This window comes from Vulpes lagopus, chromosome 10 (genome assembly GCF_018345385.1).
Source record: "Vulpes lagopus strain Blue_001 chromosome 10, ASM1834538v1, whole genome shotgun sequence".
Lineage (NCBI taxonomy): Eukaryota > Metazoa > Chordata > Mammalia > Carnivora > Canidae > Vulpes > Vulpes lagopus.
In genome coordinates, this window is record NC_054833.1 from 52,780,825 (window position 1) to 52,798,879 (window position 18,055).

The 18,055-nt window shown below is 38.6% G+C and overlaps 1 protein-coding gene across 8 annotated transcripts in view; it reads right to left on the reverse strand.

Moving 5' to 3' along the window:
- Nucleotides 1-18,055, reverse strand: part of GRIA4 (glutamate ionotropic receptor AMPA type subunit 4) — a 368,417-nt gene that overhangs the window by 214,445 nt on the left and 135,917 nt on the right. For all 8 annotated transcript variants that reach the window (XM_041770488.1, XM_041770490.1, XM_041770487.1 and 5 more), the window contains one exon: nt 12,997-13,236. In XM_041770488.1, the coding sequence (XP_041626422.1) occupies nt 12,997-13,236 (240 nt within the window). The remainder of the gene's footprint in view (nt 1-12,996; nt 13,237-18,055) is intronic.

Below are 18,055 nucleotides of genomic sequence, written 5' to 3' on the forward strand. Positions count from 1 at the left end.
CATTTGTTTAGCAATATGCTTGTCCCAGCACTTCTTTCAACTCATTCCTGTTTGTCTCATTTACATTAACTATCAGCATCTTAACTCTTCCTATTGTTGTTGATACAGTTCTATTATTGTTATTTTATTTTAAATTATGCTTTTTGTTTTAAACATCTGTGTACAGAATTACAGTGCTGATCAGGAATACTATTCAATGTTGGATCAGAAAAATTTTGGCTGTTCCATGATCTGTTCTACTCTGTGCCCTGTGTTAGTCTGTACTGTATTCAGCTGCATCATGGCCTTTTCCAACATGGGATGCTCTTTGAACCCACTTTTCAGGGTTGTGCAGTTTTTTTTGGGGGGGGGGTGGGGTTGTGCAGTTTTAATGGCCTTCTCCCTCCAAGGGCATACCTAGACTCTGCATAGACAGAGGGCTGATGGCATCACTGGTCACATACTCCTTGGGGCTGAACTCTTCAGTCCAGTAACACCTGGCCCAATGGGTAGTATTGGCTTTGTTCTGACAATTGCATGTCTTTAATAGTCTCTTGGATCTAGTATGAAGAAACCTTGTTCTCATGTTTTTAGACAAAACAAAAAAAAACACAATAATTTGCAGTCCAGGTGCTACTAAGAAGACTGCTCCTTCAGGAACTATGAATTCCCTTTAAATCTTTAATCCCCTGTTCTTTAAAAACAACCTGCCTTTCCCAACTACAGTACTGTGAAGACAATATACACTTAATGACTCACCCTCAAACCTATTATTGCAGTTGAGCAGCCATTTTGACTGTTTAAAATATGGTAACTCCTTAATACACAACCTACAGTTCCTATCTAAACCAATATTTTTAAACTTAATGGGCATCTGGATGCTAATTCTATATACCATTTATTTTCTAATTATTCGAGTCAAAACAGATGGTGTAACATAGATAATATAACATTTATAAAATGAAGTATTTGAAATGCTTCAACTAACACATTTCAGGTAAAACATGTACACAGAATTTAATATAAATTAAGTTTAACATGAGACTACAGAAAAATAATCTCATTAGAATATATCAGTGACAAAATGTTAGTTTTAATTTCATACTCTATTTCTGAATTAGCCTTTTAAGGTTGTGTTTGGGAGCATTTTAAGATATGTTACAAGTAGGGGTGCCTGAGTGGCTCAGTTGGGTAAGCATCTAACACTTGATCTCAGCTCAGGTCTTCATCTCAAGGTCATGAATTCAAGCCTTCCCTTGGTCTCCACTCTGGGCATGGAGCCTACTTAAAAATATATATATTTTACAAGTAGAAGAATCATACCTCTTAAATAAGTAAATATTTTTTTTTTCTAAAATTCACAAGAAAAGAACTAACAGATAGCCACTGAAGTGAAAGTATTGTGCACTCACCTAAAATACCCACGACATGGAATCTATTGGGGCAGAGTAAAGGTTGGGAAAAATGTAAACGACCCACAGAGCAATATCTCTCACAAAATTATTTTCTCCACTTTCCAAATTAAAGCTACAGGCTGTTACAAAGATGAGCGTTTATGCCGTTTTCCCGTATACAGGAAGAATACATATTCATTATGATCTTAATCAGGCATCTATCAAAACAGAATAAAACCCTTAAACTCTAGGAAACCGTAAGAGTGTAATCTCTTCTAGAATGGTAACTACTGTGTCTAGATACTCACATCTTCTGGTGTTATTTTATTTGTTCAGTAGATCTTATCCTGTCTGCCATGGGCTAATTATTCTAGTTATGTTCCAATCTCTCTTAGGAGGTTTGGAAGGTAGTTTAAGTAAATACATGGTGGCATGAAGTCAATGTGTAACCCTAGTGAACTCGTGAAATTGCCGGCCTCTTCTTCCACCTCCCTTTAAATGCCTTGTGACAAAGGTTTGAATCAGATCATACTTCACAGCATATGCAAAACTTCACGGACTCTTCACCCTCAAGCCTTGGATTGTGCTGCCTGCTGTACTGAGAGTGCTCTCTTCTCTCACTCTTTTTTTTGTTGTTGTTGTTGTTTTTTGGGTTCCAACAAAATTTAATTTACAAAAGCAGGTAGTCCACTGGCTATAGTTCTCTGACCTCTATTCCAGGTTGTTTTCTTTTTCTTTTTTTTAAAATAAATTTATTTTTTTATTGGTGTTCAATTTACCAACATACAGAATAACACCCAGTGCTCATCCCGTCAAGTGCCCCCCTCAGTGCCCGTCACCCATTCACCTCCACCCCCTGCCCTTCTCCCCTTCCACCACCCCTAGTTCGTTTCCCAGAGTTAGGAGTCTTTATGTTCTGTCTCCCTTTCTGATATTTCCCACACATTTCTTCTCCCTTCCCTTCTATTCCCTTTCACTATTATTTATATTCCCCAAATGAATGAGAACATATAATGTTTGTCCTTCTCCGATTGACTTACTTCACTCAGCATAATACCCTCCAGTTCCATCTCACTCTTATTTCTTCTAAGAAATCCTATTTCTTTTTTTTTTTTTTTTTTTTTTTAGAAATCCTATTTCTTTACACTCTTTCTGTTAACCCCCAAAGAGTATTAGAATCTTCTGTCACTTTGAACCTGACATTTACCCATGTTCTACTTTTATTTTGTACTTCTATCCCTTGCCTATACCACATGATGGAACTTGGTCCTTAAATTTGTTTCAACAACTGGTCCTGAGACAGTAATCTCAAAAATTTCTCTTTAGGCCAATTTGTTTTTCTATTCTACAATCTATTAGCATGCAACATACAGGTAGAGCTATGATATAAAAAAATGCTCAGAGCAAACAAAAATATCTGTGGCACACACATATTTCCAAAAACAAACTAGTACAATACAGGGTGGAGATTTGACTAATGTAGTGATAGATCAGGTCATTCTAGTTGCTAACCACTTAGAGACATAGAAAATAATTGCCAGAAAAAGCATTAATTTGATTTTAAACAAAAATTTATCAAAGCAAATGTGGTTCATGTCCTATATACTTTATAATATTTCCCAAATGACTGTGAGTGAAGGCCATCTTGGGAAGCAGTGCTGGCTTACATGTCTGTAGTAACACTCCATTTTACCCATATAATTGGAGAACTGCTCCTAACACATTAATGAATTTTCAACTTAAGCCTGCTTAACTCTATTAAACAACAGTACAATGTTTAAAAATTGTACTTAAAAAATATATCAATCTGTACACATATTGCAAACTACAGCCCACAGGCCCAATCTGGCCAACCATCTGCCTTTGTATAGCTTGTAAGGTATGAATGGTTTTTACATTTCTAAATGTTTGGAAGGAGAGAGGGAAATAAAAATAGGATTTTGTGACACATGAAAATGATGTGAAATTCAAATTTCAGTGTCCATAAATAGAGTTTTAATAGAATTCAGGCATGGTCCTTCCCTTATGTATTATCAGTGGCTGTTTTTCACTACCACACCAGAGTTGAGTGGTTGTGACAGACACCATACGGTCTGCAAAGCCTAAAGTATCTCCTACCTGGCTCTTTACAAAAAGAGTTTACTGACCCTGAGTAGAGATCATCCTCCCCCACAGTGAATGTAATGTAAACTTTTCCTGGCATGTAGTAGAACACAGTGGCTAAAGGCAAGAGTTTGTTGACCAACAGAAGTAGTTGGGTCCTAGCTCTGTTACTGGTTGCCAGATGACTCTGGGTAAATTAATTAAATTCTCTAAGTCTTAATTTTCTCAGGAATAAAATAGGATAATAATTCTACCTACCTTTTGGGTTTGGGGAAGATTAAATATGAAACACACACGGAAAATTACTCCATGTGTAATGAAAATTATGCTCCCAAAAATATATGCCAAAAATGTAAGGGTGCAGGAAAGTTGAAAATAAAAAGATAGCAAAGGATATACTTGACAAGTATGAGCCAGAAGAAAGCTTGGATAGCTATATTAATGTTGAAAAAATAGATCTCAAGACAGAAAGCATCGTTAAGGAGAGCAAGGTTTATTATGCAGTATAAATAGTTTCAGTTTATGAGGAAAACACTAAAAATTTTAAATAATTTTATATGGAAATGTATCACATATAAAGCAAAACTGGAGAAGTAAGATAAGAAATTGATAGATCTATGACTAAAGTAGGAGATTTCCATAATTTCCATCTCTCAATTAGGTCAAGCAATCAGAAATTTAGTAAAGACAGAGAAGATTCAAACAACAACATATAATGATTATTTAGAATGCTGCAGGGTCCCCATTCCCCTAAAAGAAAAAGAAAGTAAATAGTCTTGCTAAGACTACATGAAATATTATTAAAATTGAACGTGTACTGGAACATGAAGAAAGTTCTAAAAAGTTTCAAAGAGTTGGTATCACAGAGAATACATTTCCTGCCAGAATCCATTAAGGTTTCTTGTATCAATGCATGTTATATATCTGAACAAATGTGACAGAAGGATAAATGAAAAATCTGAATAGGCTTCTGAATCATGAAAAAAAATTGAAGCATGTTTTAGAAAAGTTCTTCAGACCTCATGCTTGAATATTTTAAGTCATGTTTTATCAAACTTTTGAGAACAAGCTAATTTTACCATTATATAGAATCGTTCAGAAAACAGGAAAAAATGTAATATTCTGTGGCATATTTACAGAAAGCCAACATAACCTTGTCACAAAATTGCATGCTTAATCACATGTAATTGTGTGCAAAATGGCATGTACGGTAAAGGGAGGTGGTTTGATTTTATTTCCCCTCCACACCTTCCAGTTGACTAGAGCTTTAGTAGCCACCCTGAAGTGGCTTCACCCTGAAGTGAAGCCAAATGTTAAGGATGATGTAGCAACAATAGAAGTCTGACTGCAGGAAGATAATGAAGCTTTCACAGCAGGTATTTATAGTAGCTCTATGTTATGTGTACTTCATAATACACATATATTCATACTTATGTTATTTTCTTTTTGTTATAATTTGAAGCCTAAATTCTTCCTATTGATATACAACCCAAGATAGAAATCAGCTTCCAGCGATGCCTGAGTGGCTTAGCGACTCAGGGAATGTTCCTGGGATCCGGGATCGAGTCTCACATCAGGCTCCTTGCAGGAAGCCTGCTTCTCCCTCTGCCTCTCTATCTCTCTGTGTCTCTCATGAATAGATTAAAAAAAAAAAAAAAGAAATCAGCTTCCATGGTATTTTCCTTATAAATATGACATCACATAGGTATCTTCTGAAATTTCTTTCCAAATACATAATGAAGTCTTCCTGACAAGTATTTGGTAGTTAAAATGTACAATTTCTGTATCCGTGTGAAGAGGTTAAGGCAGAAGTGACATATGTGAGATAACCCTGGGAAGTACATGGAAGATGGATTTTTGAGGCTTCCTTTGAAGCCAAGGAAGAAAGCTTGTTGATGCAGGTGAATGAAGATTTTTCTGAGCAGAGGCTCCAGTACTATTCTCAAGTCTGCCTTCCACACACTTACATGGAGGAGGGGTTGCTTCTGGCAAATTTCTATGAGGCACACATTTGGCAAAATTGATGACTGATTGGCTATGACAGCGTGAGGGAGAAAAAGGAGTAAGGTCTCTTCCTTTTCTAGCATGCAAGGATAGAAATGTATGAAAAGGAGCAAGTTTAAGGGGGCAGGTGATAGATTCACTCTTGGGCATTGAGATTTTTAGATACAATGGGACATCCAATGGTCACTATGAAAATGATTCTTGTTCATGGATGAGGACTGAGATCTATCTAAATACAGTGAAGATGAGACCCTAAGATTCTTTCATTCATATTTATTTAATGTGACTAAATGGCAGGTTTAGTCCTTGTTCAGGGAATCCCAGAGAACAAGACAAGTCCCTGCTATTACAGACCATAAGGAGTCTGGGGACAAAGGCACAGAATTAAACAAATAGAATAGGGGGCAGATATGTGGAAAAAGACTTATTGAAAGATATTATGCCCAGACCTGAAGAATGGGTTGTAAGAGTTAAAGCAGGAAACAGAGATGTGCACCAAATGTTTGAGGTTGAGGGAATGGCAGGTGCAGAGCTGTCAAGGCAGGTGAAAGCATCCAGTGTGCTCAAAAATCTTGAAAAGGCCATTTTCACTGGAGTTTGGTGGTTCAGCAGAAGTGGAATACCTAACGAGCTGGGAGCGGTAATCAAGAGGTGGGTTGCAGAGCATCATTTAAGGAATTTGGACATTACATGAAGTATCATGCAAGTCATGAGATCATTCTAATCAGCAACATGCCATATGCAGCTTCGGATTCAAGTTAACAGAGGCAAGATGGCTGAGTACAGAACTGAGGGGGAATGCTAGCATTTTAAGAGAAGTTAGAGGAAGGGAAGTCTAGAAGGAAATGAACTACAAGAAATCACAAATTTATTCTTGTTTGTTTTGTTTCTTCAACAATTTAGCATTTACACTCAGACATGTTCCTGTATTAAAAAGGTGTATGTCTCCTAATATAAAATATTAAGCAAATATCTTTGATTTGTGATTCATAATATTAAAATGATAAATATCTATTGGAGTTTAAGAATAAATTGTTATGGCTTTAGTACATTAATAATGCTGTCAATAATGAGTAATATGACAGCTGGGTAATAGCTGTAACATATACAGTTTTCCATATGCCAGGAACTGTGTGAGCATTTCATACACAACTCTGGTAGGTCGCAGACATCTAGCCATTTTAGGAAACCTCTGCAAGGTCAAACATGTCATCGGTGGTACAGCTGGGATCTGCTCCCCGGTCACTTTACATCGTGCTCCACTGTCCTCCACAGACAACATCTGGGTTACACGATCAAAATAATGCTGGAACTATCTCTGTTTGGACAGGTAAGAGATTGGCAGTGCTGCCATAGCCTCAACTATAACCAATTTACATCAGAGGACTGCTTTACATTGTATGAAATAGTAACATTCTGCTTTCCATGGCCCTTCTATCACATGTTATTTCATATTAGTTTTTTAAAAGATTTTATTTATTTATTCATGAGAGACACACAGAGAGAGAGACAGAGGCAGAGGCACAGGCAGAGGGAGAAGCAGGCTCCAAGCAGGGAGCCTGATGTGGGACTTGATCCCAGGTCTCCAGGATCACGCCCTGGGGTGAAGGTGGCGCTAAACCACTGAGCCATCCCGGCTGCCCACTGTCACGTGTTATAATGTGGTTATGAACTATAACACACTATAACACACATCCCTTGAGTGAACCTTACATCTGGCAGAAGTTTTGCACTGCAAGGACTTTAACCTTGATTGTGCATCGTCATTACAGACATACTTGCTGCATTTTTTATAATTGAAGGAACGGTTCTTAGAGACAATATACATTATCTTGAGGCAATGTAATGTGTTCACTCAGAGCTTGAAAAGAAAGATCTTCCTCCCAGAGCTACAGATAGCAACTTTAAAAAAAAATAAAAAATAAATATAGGCCTTAGGCTATATTCCTTGGAGGCATCTGCTGAGTCATCCCTCTACATTACTGATGGCTGAGAGTTTACCACAGTCCGTAACCGGTAATGAGTGATGGAAGGTTAAGGCTCCCAGTTCCTTGGGATCATGTTGCCTATCCACACTAGGTTCTGAGGGCAGGAAGAGAAAGAGGTAATGTGATTTTTCAGGCTTCTCCAGAATTTTTTCATTGTAAGAAAACTGCATTTAATTCAAGGACAACCCCTATAGAAGAATTTTTTCATTTTGACTAGTCTATGACCTGGGACTTTAAAATATGGTATTATCAAAAACAAAACAAAATATGGTGTCATTAGTAAAATATGAATTACGTGATTAGTTATTAGAGCACTAAAATTATTTGATACCTATTGTCAAGGACTTCACTTGATTAATTCATTAGTCCATTTCATGTTTATAGCATACTTATCAGGGGTTACCACACTATATACAAAAGGTAGAAGTGTAGTAAGATATAATAATTTCTGGTGAAAGACCTCTTTCCGGGGGAAGAAAGATATGTAAATGTATACACAATGCAATGTGAAAGTGATTATAAAAAGGATCTGTATAGGGTGTTCTTTAAAAGTTCTTTTCCTATATGAGTTCGAGAAAAGATTTAGACGTTTTACCTAGAGTACAATCTGTTATTCCCAACAAGCTCGTTGTTTAGACACACTGTGTTGTCCCATAGCACAGCCATTAGGCAAATGCAGCTATTTAAAATAACCAATTAAAATTTAAATTTAAAATTCAGATCCTCAGATTCATAAGCCACATTTCAGGCACTTAATAGCCTTAAATGTATCAACTCAAAAATCTGACCGAAGATTTGTTCCAAATTATTATCATTATTTTTTTAAGACTTTATTTATCTGTTCATGAGAGACACACACACACACACACACAGAGAGAGAGAGAGAGAGAGGCAGAGACACAGGCAGAGAGAAAAGGAGGCTCCATGCAGGGAGCCCAATGCAGGACTCGATCCCAGGACTCCAGGATCACGCCCTGGGACCAAGGCAGGAACCAAACCACTGAGCCACCCAGCGATCCCCAGTTTGTTCCAAATTATAATTGTAAAAACATCAAGCTATGTATCAAAGGCAAGCTCCGGGCTGTCATGTGAATCTTAGGTCCTGTTCCCTAATGAAGCCATAGCAAATGAGTTAACGTACTTATATCCTTAACACCCATCAAAGTGCCTGATACGGACAGACTGAATGATACATTTTTATTGAATGGATAAATTAAATGAATAAATGAATGAACACTTCTGTTTTCTTCTTTGAGAGGCAGTCAAGCGAAAAGCAGCAGGGAGTCACCTGACAGGGGGGTTGCTAATGCTATTTATTCTCCTTCTCTTTCTGCCCACCATTTCCAGGGAAGGAACAGACAATTTGGAATATAAAATATAAAGAAACCTTAAAGATAGGATGAAGGGGCCTTAAAGAATGCAGTTCAACTTTCCTCCTTTTCTGTCTGTGTCTATTTCTGTCTTGCTCACAGATGTGGACAAAGATACAGGTAGGTCCACACAGCTCTGCATAGCAGAGCAGGACTGGATCTCACACCACAGGGAATAAAGAATCATTCCCTTCTATGGGCTGTGAGTCAACATGAAGACAGAGTGAAGCTCTGGCATTTTATGAGATCATTATTTCACTTCAGGGATTGAGATTTCAGAAGTCACTGAGTGGATCAATGAAATAACAGATTCCAAAGTAATGATTTCTGATGCACCAGAAGGCGATGTTCCACTCAAGTTTGTGGAGAAATTCAGGATCATATTGAGGCAGTTAGTTATAACATGAAAAATGTTTAAATAAACAGCTTATGATATCAGAGGATCAGAGAAAAGTACCAAAATATACTAAACCATCTTATTTCTTTATACTTGGTTTTGTATATTTTAAAAAATCCTTATGCTCAATGTTGATATGTGCTCCTTTCCTCTGCATGTTGTGAAAATATGGATGACTCTTAGCCAACTACGTTTATGACAGAAATTAATCATGTTCACAGTTGACATTCATTCCTCCACAGGTGATAGTGATACATAATCTTAAGTCCAGTGTCTAAGAGGAAATAAATTGGTCTTGTGATCCTAAACTTTTAAGATGAGCACAGCAGTTTTAAAGGGAGAAGAAACTATTTACTGTCTTTTGTGAGTACTTAACTAAGACCAAAAAGACTGGGAAGCAGCATCATGCCACGGTAGGGTGAACCATCTTGACACTGCCACAGACTCCCATACACCGGGTCAGGCAACCACGGTGATGAACAGGACAGCACAGGGAGTAGGCTCAACATTGTAATAACATTATACGGTGACACTTTTCGTGGTGAGCACTGAGTAATGCACAGAATTGTTGAATCAGTATGTCTTATAATATAACATTTTATATCAAACACACTTTAATAACAAAATATAAGTAGCCAACTTCCGGATGCTATTTTTTCATTCACACAATTACTATTCAATTCTGAAGATGGGTTGGGTGACTATAACAGAAAGCATACAGAGGACTAGCTGTTCATCCTGCAGCAACTATTGAAGAGAACTAAGAAATTCCAGAGAGTGACTTGCCTCAACTGGTTAAAAACATGACAGTTACAGGGCACCTGGGTAGCTCAGTCAGTTAAGCATCCAACTCTTTATTTCCACTCAAGTCATGATCTCAGGGTCATGAGATTCAGCCCCAAGTCAAGGTCTCTCTCAGTGGGGAGTCTGCTTGAGATTCTCTCTCTCCCTCTCCCTCTCTTCCTCTGCCCCTTCTCCTGCTCATGCACTCTCTAAATAAATAAATAAATAAATAAATAAATAAATAAATATTTTTAAAAAATTAAAACAAAACAAAACAGGACAGTTACATTCCAGGGAGACAATAAGGAAAAAGCAGGCTTTGTGCTGCAAGCCAATAAGTAAGTTAAAGATGACAAGATGCCATTATTAGAAGAAACCGTGCCTGTACTATGAAAAGCTTAAGTCTCTGGAGGCAGAAATTTAGCCAGGAAAAGAAAATATACTTTTAATAACAAAGTACGTGTGTTTACACTAGACAGATCCCTGGAAAGAGGTGATGGGAGGTGGCTCAGGGTTCGAGCACCTGATGTGCCATACAAGAGTGAGGATCCTGGAAAGTACCAACTAGCACAGAAGCAAAGCATCACTTTTAATCCCTGTTTTGTGGGGAGGCTAACACATGAATGCCTATAAAGTTCTTCCTGCCAGAGACTGATTTACTCAGAAGACAGTAAGAGATAGGTCCCACTGATATTTCTGTGAGGTCAAGATGTCATAAAATAAGGATCTTCTGCCCAAAGTGGTGAACAGAGCTATGTCATAAGGAACCGTCTCATCCAGATTCCAGTGTATGTTTCTTAACATTATGATTCAATTTTTTAAACACATTAGGTTAATTTTATTGAAGTATAATTTTTTTTTTTGCATCTGACATTCATATTTTACAACTGATGAATCTACACTGGCACATCATTATCACCTAATGTGCATGGTTTACACTGGGCTTCACCCTTGGTTCTGGACATTCCATGTGTTTGAGCAAATGTGTAACAATATGTTACCATTACAGGATCACAGTGAATAGATTCACTGCCTGAAATATCGTCTGTGCTTCATCTATTCATTCCTCCTTCTTCTTAACCTCTAGCAAACACTGATCTTTTTACTATCGCCATAGTTTTGCCTTTTCCAGAACGTCATAGATTTGGAATCATACAACATGCAGCCTTTTCAGATTGGCTTCTTTCATTTAGTAGGAGAGTGTACTTAAGGTCCCTCCAGGTTTTTTTAATGCATTGATAGCTCATTTCCTTTTAGCTCTGAACAATATTCCACTGTCTAGATGAACCACAGTTTATCTATCCATGCATCTATTGAAGGGCATTTTGGTTGCTTCCCAGTTTTGGCAATTATGAATAAAGCTGCTTTAAACATCTGTGTGCAAGTATTTTGTGTGGACATAAGTTTTCAACTCTGGTGGGTAAATACCAATGAGTGTGATAGCTGGATCATATGTATTTAGTTTTGTAAGAAATGGCTAAACTGTCTTCCGAAGTGGCTGTACCATTTTGTGTTCCCACCAATAAGTAAGAGTGCCAGTTGCTCCACATCCTCACCAGCATTTGGTGTTGTCAGTGATGTGGATTTTGGTCATTCTGACAGGTGTGGAGTGATATCTCACTGTCGTTTTAGGTTGCATCATGATTCAATTTTCAGTGTCCTCTTGCTTAAAAATTTTTCCAGAAGTTAGAAATGAACAGAATGATCATTTCTCTAATCTATATTTTCTAGAATGTTTTGAATTATTAGCTATTGGAAAATGTTATCATGAGATATGGGTAGGTTCTTGTATTTCCAAATGAGAATGATTGCATGCTGCAACCATGTAAAAATACACTGATATTAAAAATTATCTGCATATGTTACAGAAAGGGAAATTTACCAAGATTGCCAATATAAGCAAGGTACTAGGACCACAACTGGTGTGACATCTTATATGACATATAATCTCTGAGTATAGGAAATTATGCATTGCACTTTTGAAGGTAATCATATCTTCAAAAGATTTGTTTTGCTTGTTTATTGTGTTGTGTTTATTATTTTACTGTTTTACAGATAGAATTCTATTCAAGGATATTCTTAAAATGTTGTCAGCTTCAACTTGTATTCCAACTTATCAGAAATCATACTCTTTAAGGAAAAAAAAGATTGAAAACAAAATTCCACAGGGGGTTTCCTGCTTTTATTTTGGAATATAATATGTTACTATGATTTCAGTCACTAAATTAAAAAGAAAACTTCTTAAGCTATATCTCACATTGGAAAGTCAAAGTATCTCAAACATGTATAGAAATGAATGGATTATCAATAATCTAACATTATTCACCTTATTTTTCCATTCCATGGGTTTCACAGTATCACTTATAAATCTTCACAGCCTGATACGTAAAGATAAAGTGAACAGCTGCCAACAAGCAGAAGCCTTAGCACCTAAACCTGTACCACATTGGCAATATGCTTCAAGTACTCAAAGTTTTACATTTCGAAGTCAATGGCATAGTTCAACCTGCTACTCTTTCTTTCTTTCTTTCTTTCTTTCTTTCTTTCTTTCTTTCTTTCTTTCTTTCTTTTCTTTCTTTTAATAAAATAGAAGTTGTAGAGATGTAGACATAAAAATCAACCTGCTACTTTTTAAAGATGTTCCAAGACATTAAATCATCTGCACTTGAGGTAAAGATGTATTTACTTCCCCATTGTTCCTGAAACATCTTCATGGAAATTTTCATAGAATTATTTGGTTTGGGCTAAGTAACAGAGAGCATGGTTTGCCCATGAACAACCTTGTGCATTTGAGGCTTGTTTAATTGGAAAATTTCCTCCAGAGTCAAGATAAAATTACTAATGATAAACAATGACTATTTTCTGATTGTAGTCACATTAGGGCTCAAAGTATTACCGTAAATCACAGAAGTGATGCAAGGCCATTTCAAGCTGAAAAATCAGAGTTTTACTCATGTGGCTATGAAGCTGTGACTTACCCCTGTCCGTGTCATACAGGAAGACAAAGCAGTTCCATTCATAGTGATCCAGCAGGCTCAGGAGCGCTCCCCGCAAAGAAGGCCTGAGCTGCAGCACAAACTGGCTCTCCCCCTCTGTGGGGAAGCTCGGTGTGATGAGGGAGATGTGTAAGGCGCTGCAGAACGAGGTCAAGGTGTGCACCGACCTCTTATCGTAGAGTCCGAAAATGGCAAAAACTCCTCTAGAATACTGGGAACAGACTGGAAAAAAGAAAAAAAACACACACAAATGATGAGCACACTCTGAAACTGTTGACTTGCACATCTACAGTCCATGAACCTAACAACAAACAAACAGACCTCAGAATCCTTGAAACAGCAGGAATGTAACATAAGGAAAGAGTAAAAGTGAAGTTTATGATTAAGTGTGTAATCAATTAGTGCCTTCTTAGGTGTATGCCGCAGGCCCTGCACTGAGGAAGGCAACAAGGAGCTCGGCTTCCTTTCTCAGGAAGCCAGTTTGGAGTCCTGGTGCAAGATGGGGCGCAGCAAGACCCGCAGTCCCCTCTCCCCCTTGGTGCACACCTACCTGCAGAGCATCGCCTCCCTCCAAGGGATAGCCCTGCGCACAGCGACCTGGGGTCCACGGAGGTTAGGAGGTTAGGGGAGGACCACCGAGGGCAGGATGGGAGGGTGGGGAGGGACCACAGGTGGAAGTAGGGGGGCGGTCAGGAGGGCAGGAGGGCAGGAGGGAGGGAGAGGAGGCAGTAGCACCAGAAGCCCAGCGCCCCACGGTGACCGCAGCGGGTGTGAGCGGGGGACCCGGAGCAGATTCGTGGAGCCCCGGACACGGGAAGGCGTCGGCCCTGAACCCTGCCAAGCAGCGGGGGAGCTGCTGGAGGCCCTCCAGGCCCGGGGCTGGCGGGCGCCACTGTTTACGCTGCACCCGCCTGGCGAGCGCCTGGTGCTGACGGGAACACAGTTTCGGGCGCCACAATCGGCCTGCTGCCTCCTCCAGCCCTGGCTCTAGCCCCAGATGCCCTCGGGCACAGACAGAAAAAACAACCCACAGTGCAAAATAGCAAGAAGAATACAAACGATCCAGCCCAGGAGCTGCACTGAGCAGCCAGGAAACTGCTGGAGCTCAGTCAGAGGCCCCGGCCTAAGCCGGTCTCAGGGGACCCACCACGGTGACCCCCACGGGGCAACCCCAACCCTGGGGACAGGACGAAACAGGCCTGAGTCCCAGACACCGGCCAGTGCATCTCCTGCTCGGCCTGCCTCACTGGGGCAGGCCCTGCACTGAGCCCCCCCAGGGACACCCCACTCACCCACTTCAGCTTCTGCCGCCTCCCCCGGGAGCAGCGCTGCGGTGCCCACCTCCCCTGCAGCCCTCCCTCCGCGGCCACCCCATGCATGGTGGCCCTGGGACCTCCAGCCCAAGGCAGCCACCAGGCACACAGGGTCTGCACAGGGGAGGACTATCCAGAGGATAACTCCCTCAACATTACCAAAGGTTCGCCTGATTCCCTGGAACACACACAGAAGGTCGAGCACAATGAGAAGACAGAGGACTATACTCCAAATAACAGAACAAGAGGAAACCCCATAAAAAGCACTAAAGGAAAAGCAGATAAACAATCTACCTGAATTTGCTACTTTGTGGGGCTTTTTGTTTGGGTTTTGTTTTTTGCACTGCCAATTTTAGTTTTTTTCTCACAATCTTACAATTCTCTTGAATTACGTTTGAAAACAACTTAAGCTGTCTGGAAAATCACTATTGGGGTGCCCTCAAGGCTGAGTGGAATTGTGCCCAGCTGTGCAGCTTCTAGATGGGCTATACAGCTAAAACAGCAATTTCCAATCCAAATAGAACCAAGTCCTCCCGCATTAAGAGGACCTACAGGAAACAGGTACACAGCCTCCCCTTGTCTTTCTTTCATGTGCTCCAGGTTGTTGCAAGGACAATGAGGCAAATACATAAAGAGGGGGGAAAAAAAAAAACTCTTGTTGAGATTCTTGCATAGCTTCATTTTGATCCCTCTTTCTGCATCACTGAATCCTAGTGGGAACTTGGGTGATTTCTTTTTAGGGATACAAACTTGAATTAAAAATACTCATTTTTCTATTCATGCGGTAAAGCACCACTGTTTGAACTCCAAATTCTTATAGTTTACAACACATGGTTAAAGGTCCCATTTCTCCTTGGTTTATATAGCTAGTTTAAGAAGTCTTTCATTCTACAAGATGTTGATGTTTTTTGATTTTGGTTACTACTTTTAATTGCTAAGTTCATTAAGAAGCCTAGAATATTGGATAATCTAGAGGTATTTATCTTAGGAGTAGTTCGTTGTGATACAAAGAAATTAGATTTTGCTTTGAAGCAGTAATAGGCTTTTGGAAAAAAATTAATTATCCTAATAACATTTATGTCCATATTCTACAATATCTGACTTTTAGGAAATTATGAGGCATAATTAAGTAAGATAAATTAATAAAACCTGGCAGTGTTTCTTCTGGTCTTGTTTATTATGCCTCTGAAATTGGGATAGGGTTTGACGAATGTAATTATAGCAGAAGATACCTATTAACAGAAAATGGATGTTATCGGTCTTTTGTAAACTATATGCTCTAAGAGATATTGTATATGTCTGGAAAAAGTAATGCCTAACCACGGTACCAGTATCTATAGTCAAGTGGACAAGACTAGGATAGAATGGACTTTAAAATATAGGGGAAAGATTGCAAATTTAGCAAACCAGTTCAAATCTTAGCGCTTTTCCTGGTTAGCCAGGTGACCTTGGCTAAGTTATTTACCCTTGCTTGTTTCAACTATAAATATATAATTTGCCAAGGATTAAACAAGATAATACATATAAAACTAGGATCCTATACAGAGAAAAATTCGTTAAGTGGTAGATTTTATAAAGAAATTCCACAAAGGAAGAACATCTAATTTTAATTCTGTGCTCCATCCAGCAGGAACTACAATTTGATTACTTGAGTAGACTGGCCAGCCTGGGAGGTTTGGTCTGACAGTGTGACTGGCTGCAATTTTCTTGAAAGTACAAGAAACACCATGATGTGACATGTGGGTATCTGGGGTTTCAACTCAATTGATTTCTATAATTTAAGAGACCTTATCTGATAAATCAAGTTCCTGGCTCCGATGCTAACCTGGTGAATATTCCACCAAGGCTCTGGATGTATTCATGTAAGTGTTCATACCTTTAGCATATAACAGGAGTCACTTGGCTCCTTTGTAAAGTTTTCGTATTGTCTTGTTCTCTCGATTTTCATGCAGGTTGCGGGTGCACTCTCAATCTTTACTCACTAAATAATCTGGTTCAAATAATTGTTATTTTAGTTTATTGAAAAAAGTTGAAGAGCTTCAGAACTGAAATCTATCATATGGGCTTTCAGTTTGGTGCTAAAATTACACACAGATTTTAATGGTTTTCCAAGAAAACATAAGCAAATGGGGTGCCTTGGTGGTACTGTCGGTTGGCTGTCTGACTCTTGGTTTTGGCTCAGGTTGTGGTCTTGGGGTCCTGGGATAGAGCCCTGTATCTGGCTCTGCACTCAGCAAGGAGTCTGCTGTTTGTTTTTTTTTTTTTTCTCTCTCTTTATCTCCTTCTGCCCCTGTCCCCAGTGTGAGCACCTGTGCTCTCTCCCTCTCTCTTCTGTCTCTCTAAAATAAATAAATCTTAAAAAAAAGAAAGTGTAAGCAAGTCATGTACTTTAAGATATCCATGCATATAATGAACATTTGCATAATGTTTTCTGTTATGACCTTTTTAAGTTTGACTGTTGTCAAGTTTTGGTTTCCAAACTCCTTTTCTAGGAAAGAGGAACCCACAAGTTCTCCAGCAGGACTTGATTAGCTTCACAGGAGATCCTTTGATGAGACAGTAAAGGATGGCACCCCCTTCCCCCAAAATCCCAACAACACATCTGATTTCATCTATTTCAAATACGGAGCTACTGCCAACATAAATTTTAGGTGCATATAGTATTACATGACTAAAAAAAAAAACCAAAAACAACAAATATACTTTGTACAAGGTTCCTCAATGGTTTCTTTCTTTACTACTATGTTGTTTGCAGTGTAATCATTATGATTTTCCACTATTCTGCTTCATGCTATACTAATTTATTCTATTTGTTCCTCAACAAACTTAGTATTTTCTGGTATTTTTAAAAAGATTTTATTTATTTATTCATGACAGAGAGAAAGAGAGAGAGAGAGACAGGCAGAGGGAGAAGTAGGCTCCATGCAGGGAGCCCGACGTGGAACTTAATCCCAGGTCTCCAGGATCACACCCTGGCCCAAGGTGGCGCTAAACCACTGGGCTACTGTGGCTGCCCTATTTTCTGGTATTTAGTCACCTCCTGTCTGCTTTCTTTCATTTGCGTCATCATAAATATCTATCTAACCACTCTTTTTCACAGCCATTTGTTATTCTCCTTCTAATAAACTTACTTGGAAACTATAGTAAGTCTTAGACTAATAACTTTGCTTTTAGCTATATCTTGTCATTCACATTTTAATTTCCTTAGTTTTCCTAAAAATGGAAAAGTTTTAGTAGCATTCATTTGAAATTATCTTGGGGTCTCTTTAATCTAGAATTATATGCTTGGCAGGTGAGGGTTATTGGGTTTCCTATGTATGTGGATAGATTGTCAGTCAAATGTTCAATGCTATTTTCTTGATGTGATACCCTACATAGTATTCTATTTGGTCCAACAGATTCAAATTTTAAAATATACTTATTTCTATATTTAGTACTATATCTAGCTTTGCAAACACTCAAATCAAAATTCACTTGGTTATATCTTATGACATCTATTGTTGCTTAGAATACAGATAATTATTCAAACAATGGTCTTAAAGTATATAAATGCACACATAAACTAATGAAAGTAAAATAGGCTGAGTATCAATGTGTTCAGAAATGCATACATAAAAAGGAAGCAAACTGAATTTTAATGTAATGCTTAGTCACTAAATAGATGTGATGATATTAGATGGATACATATTTTGGGATACAAACACTAATCAGGATAAGGCTTCCAATAA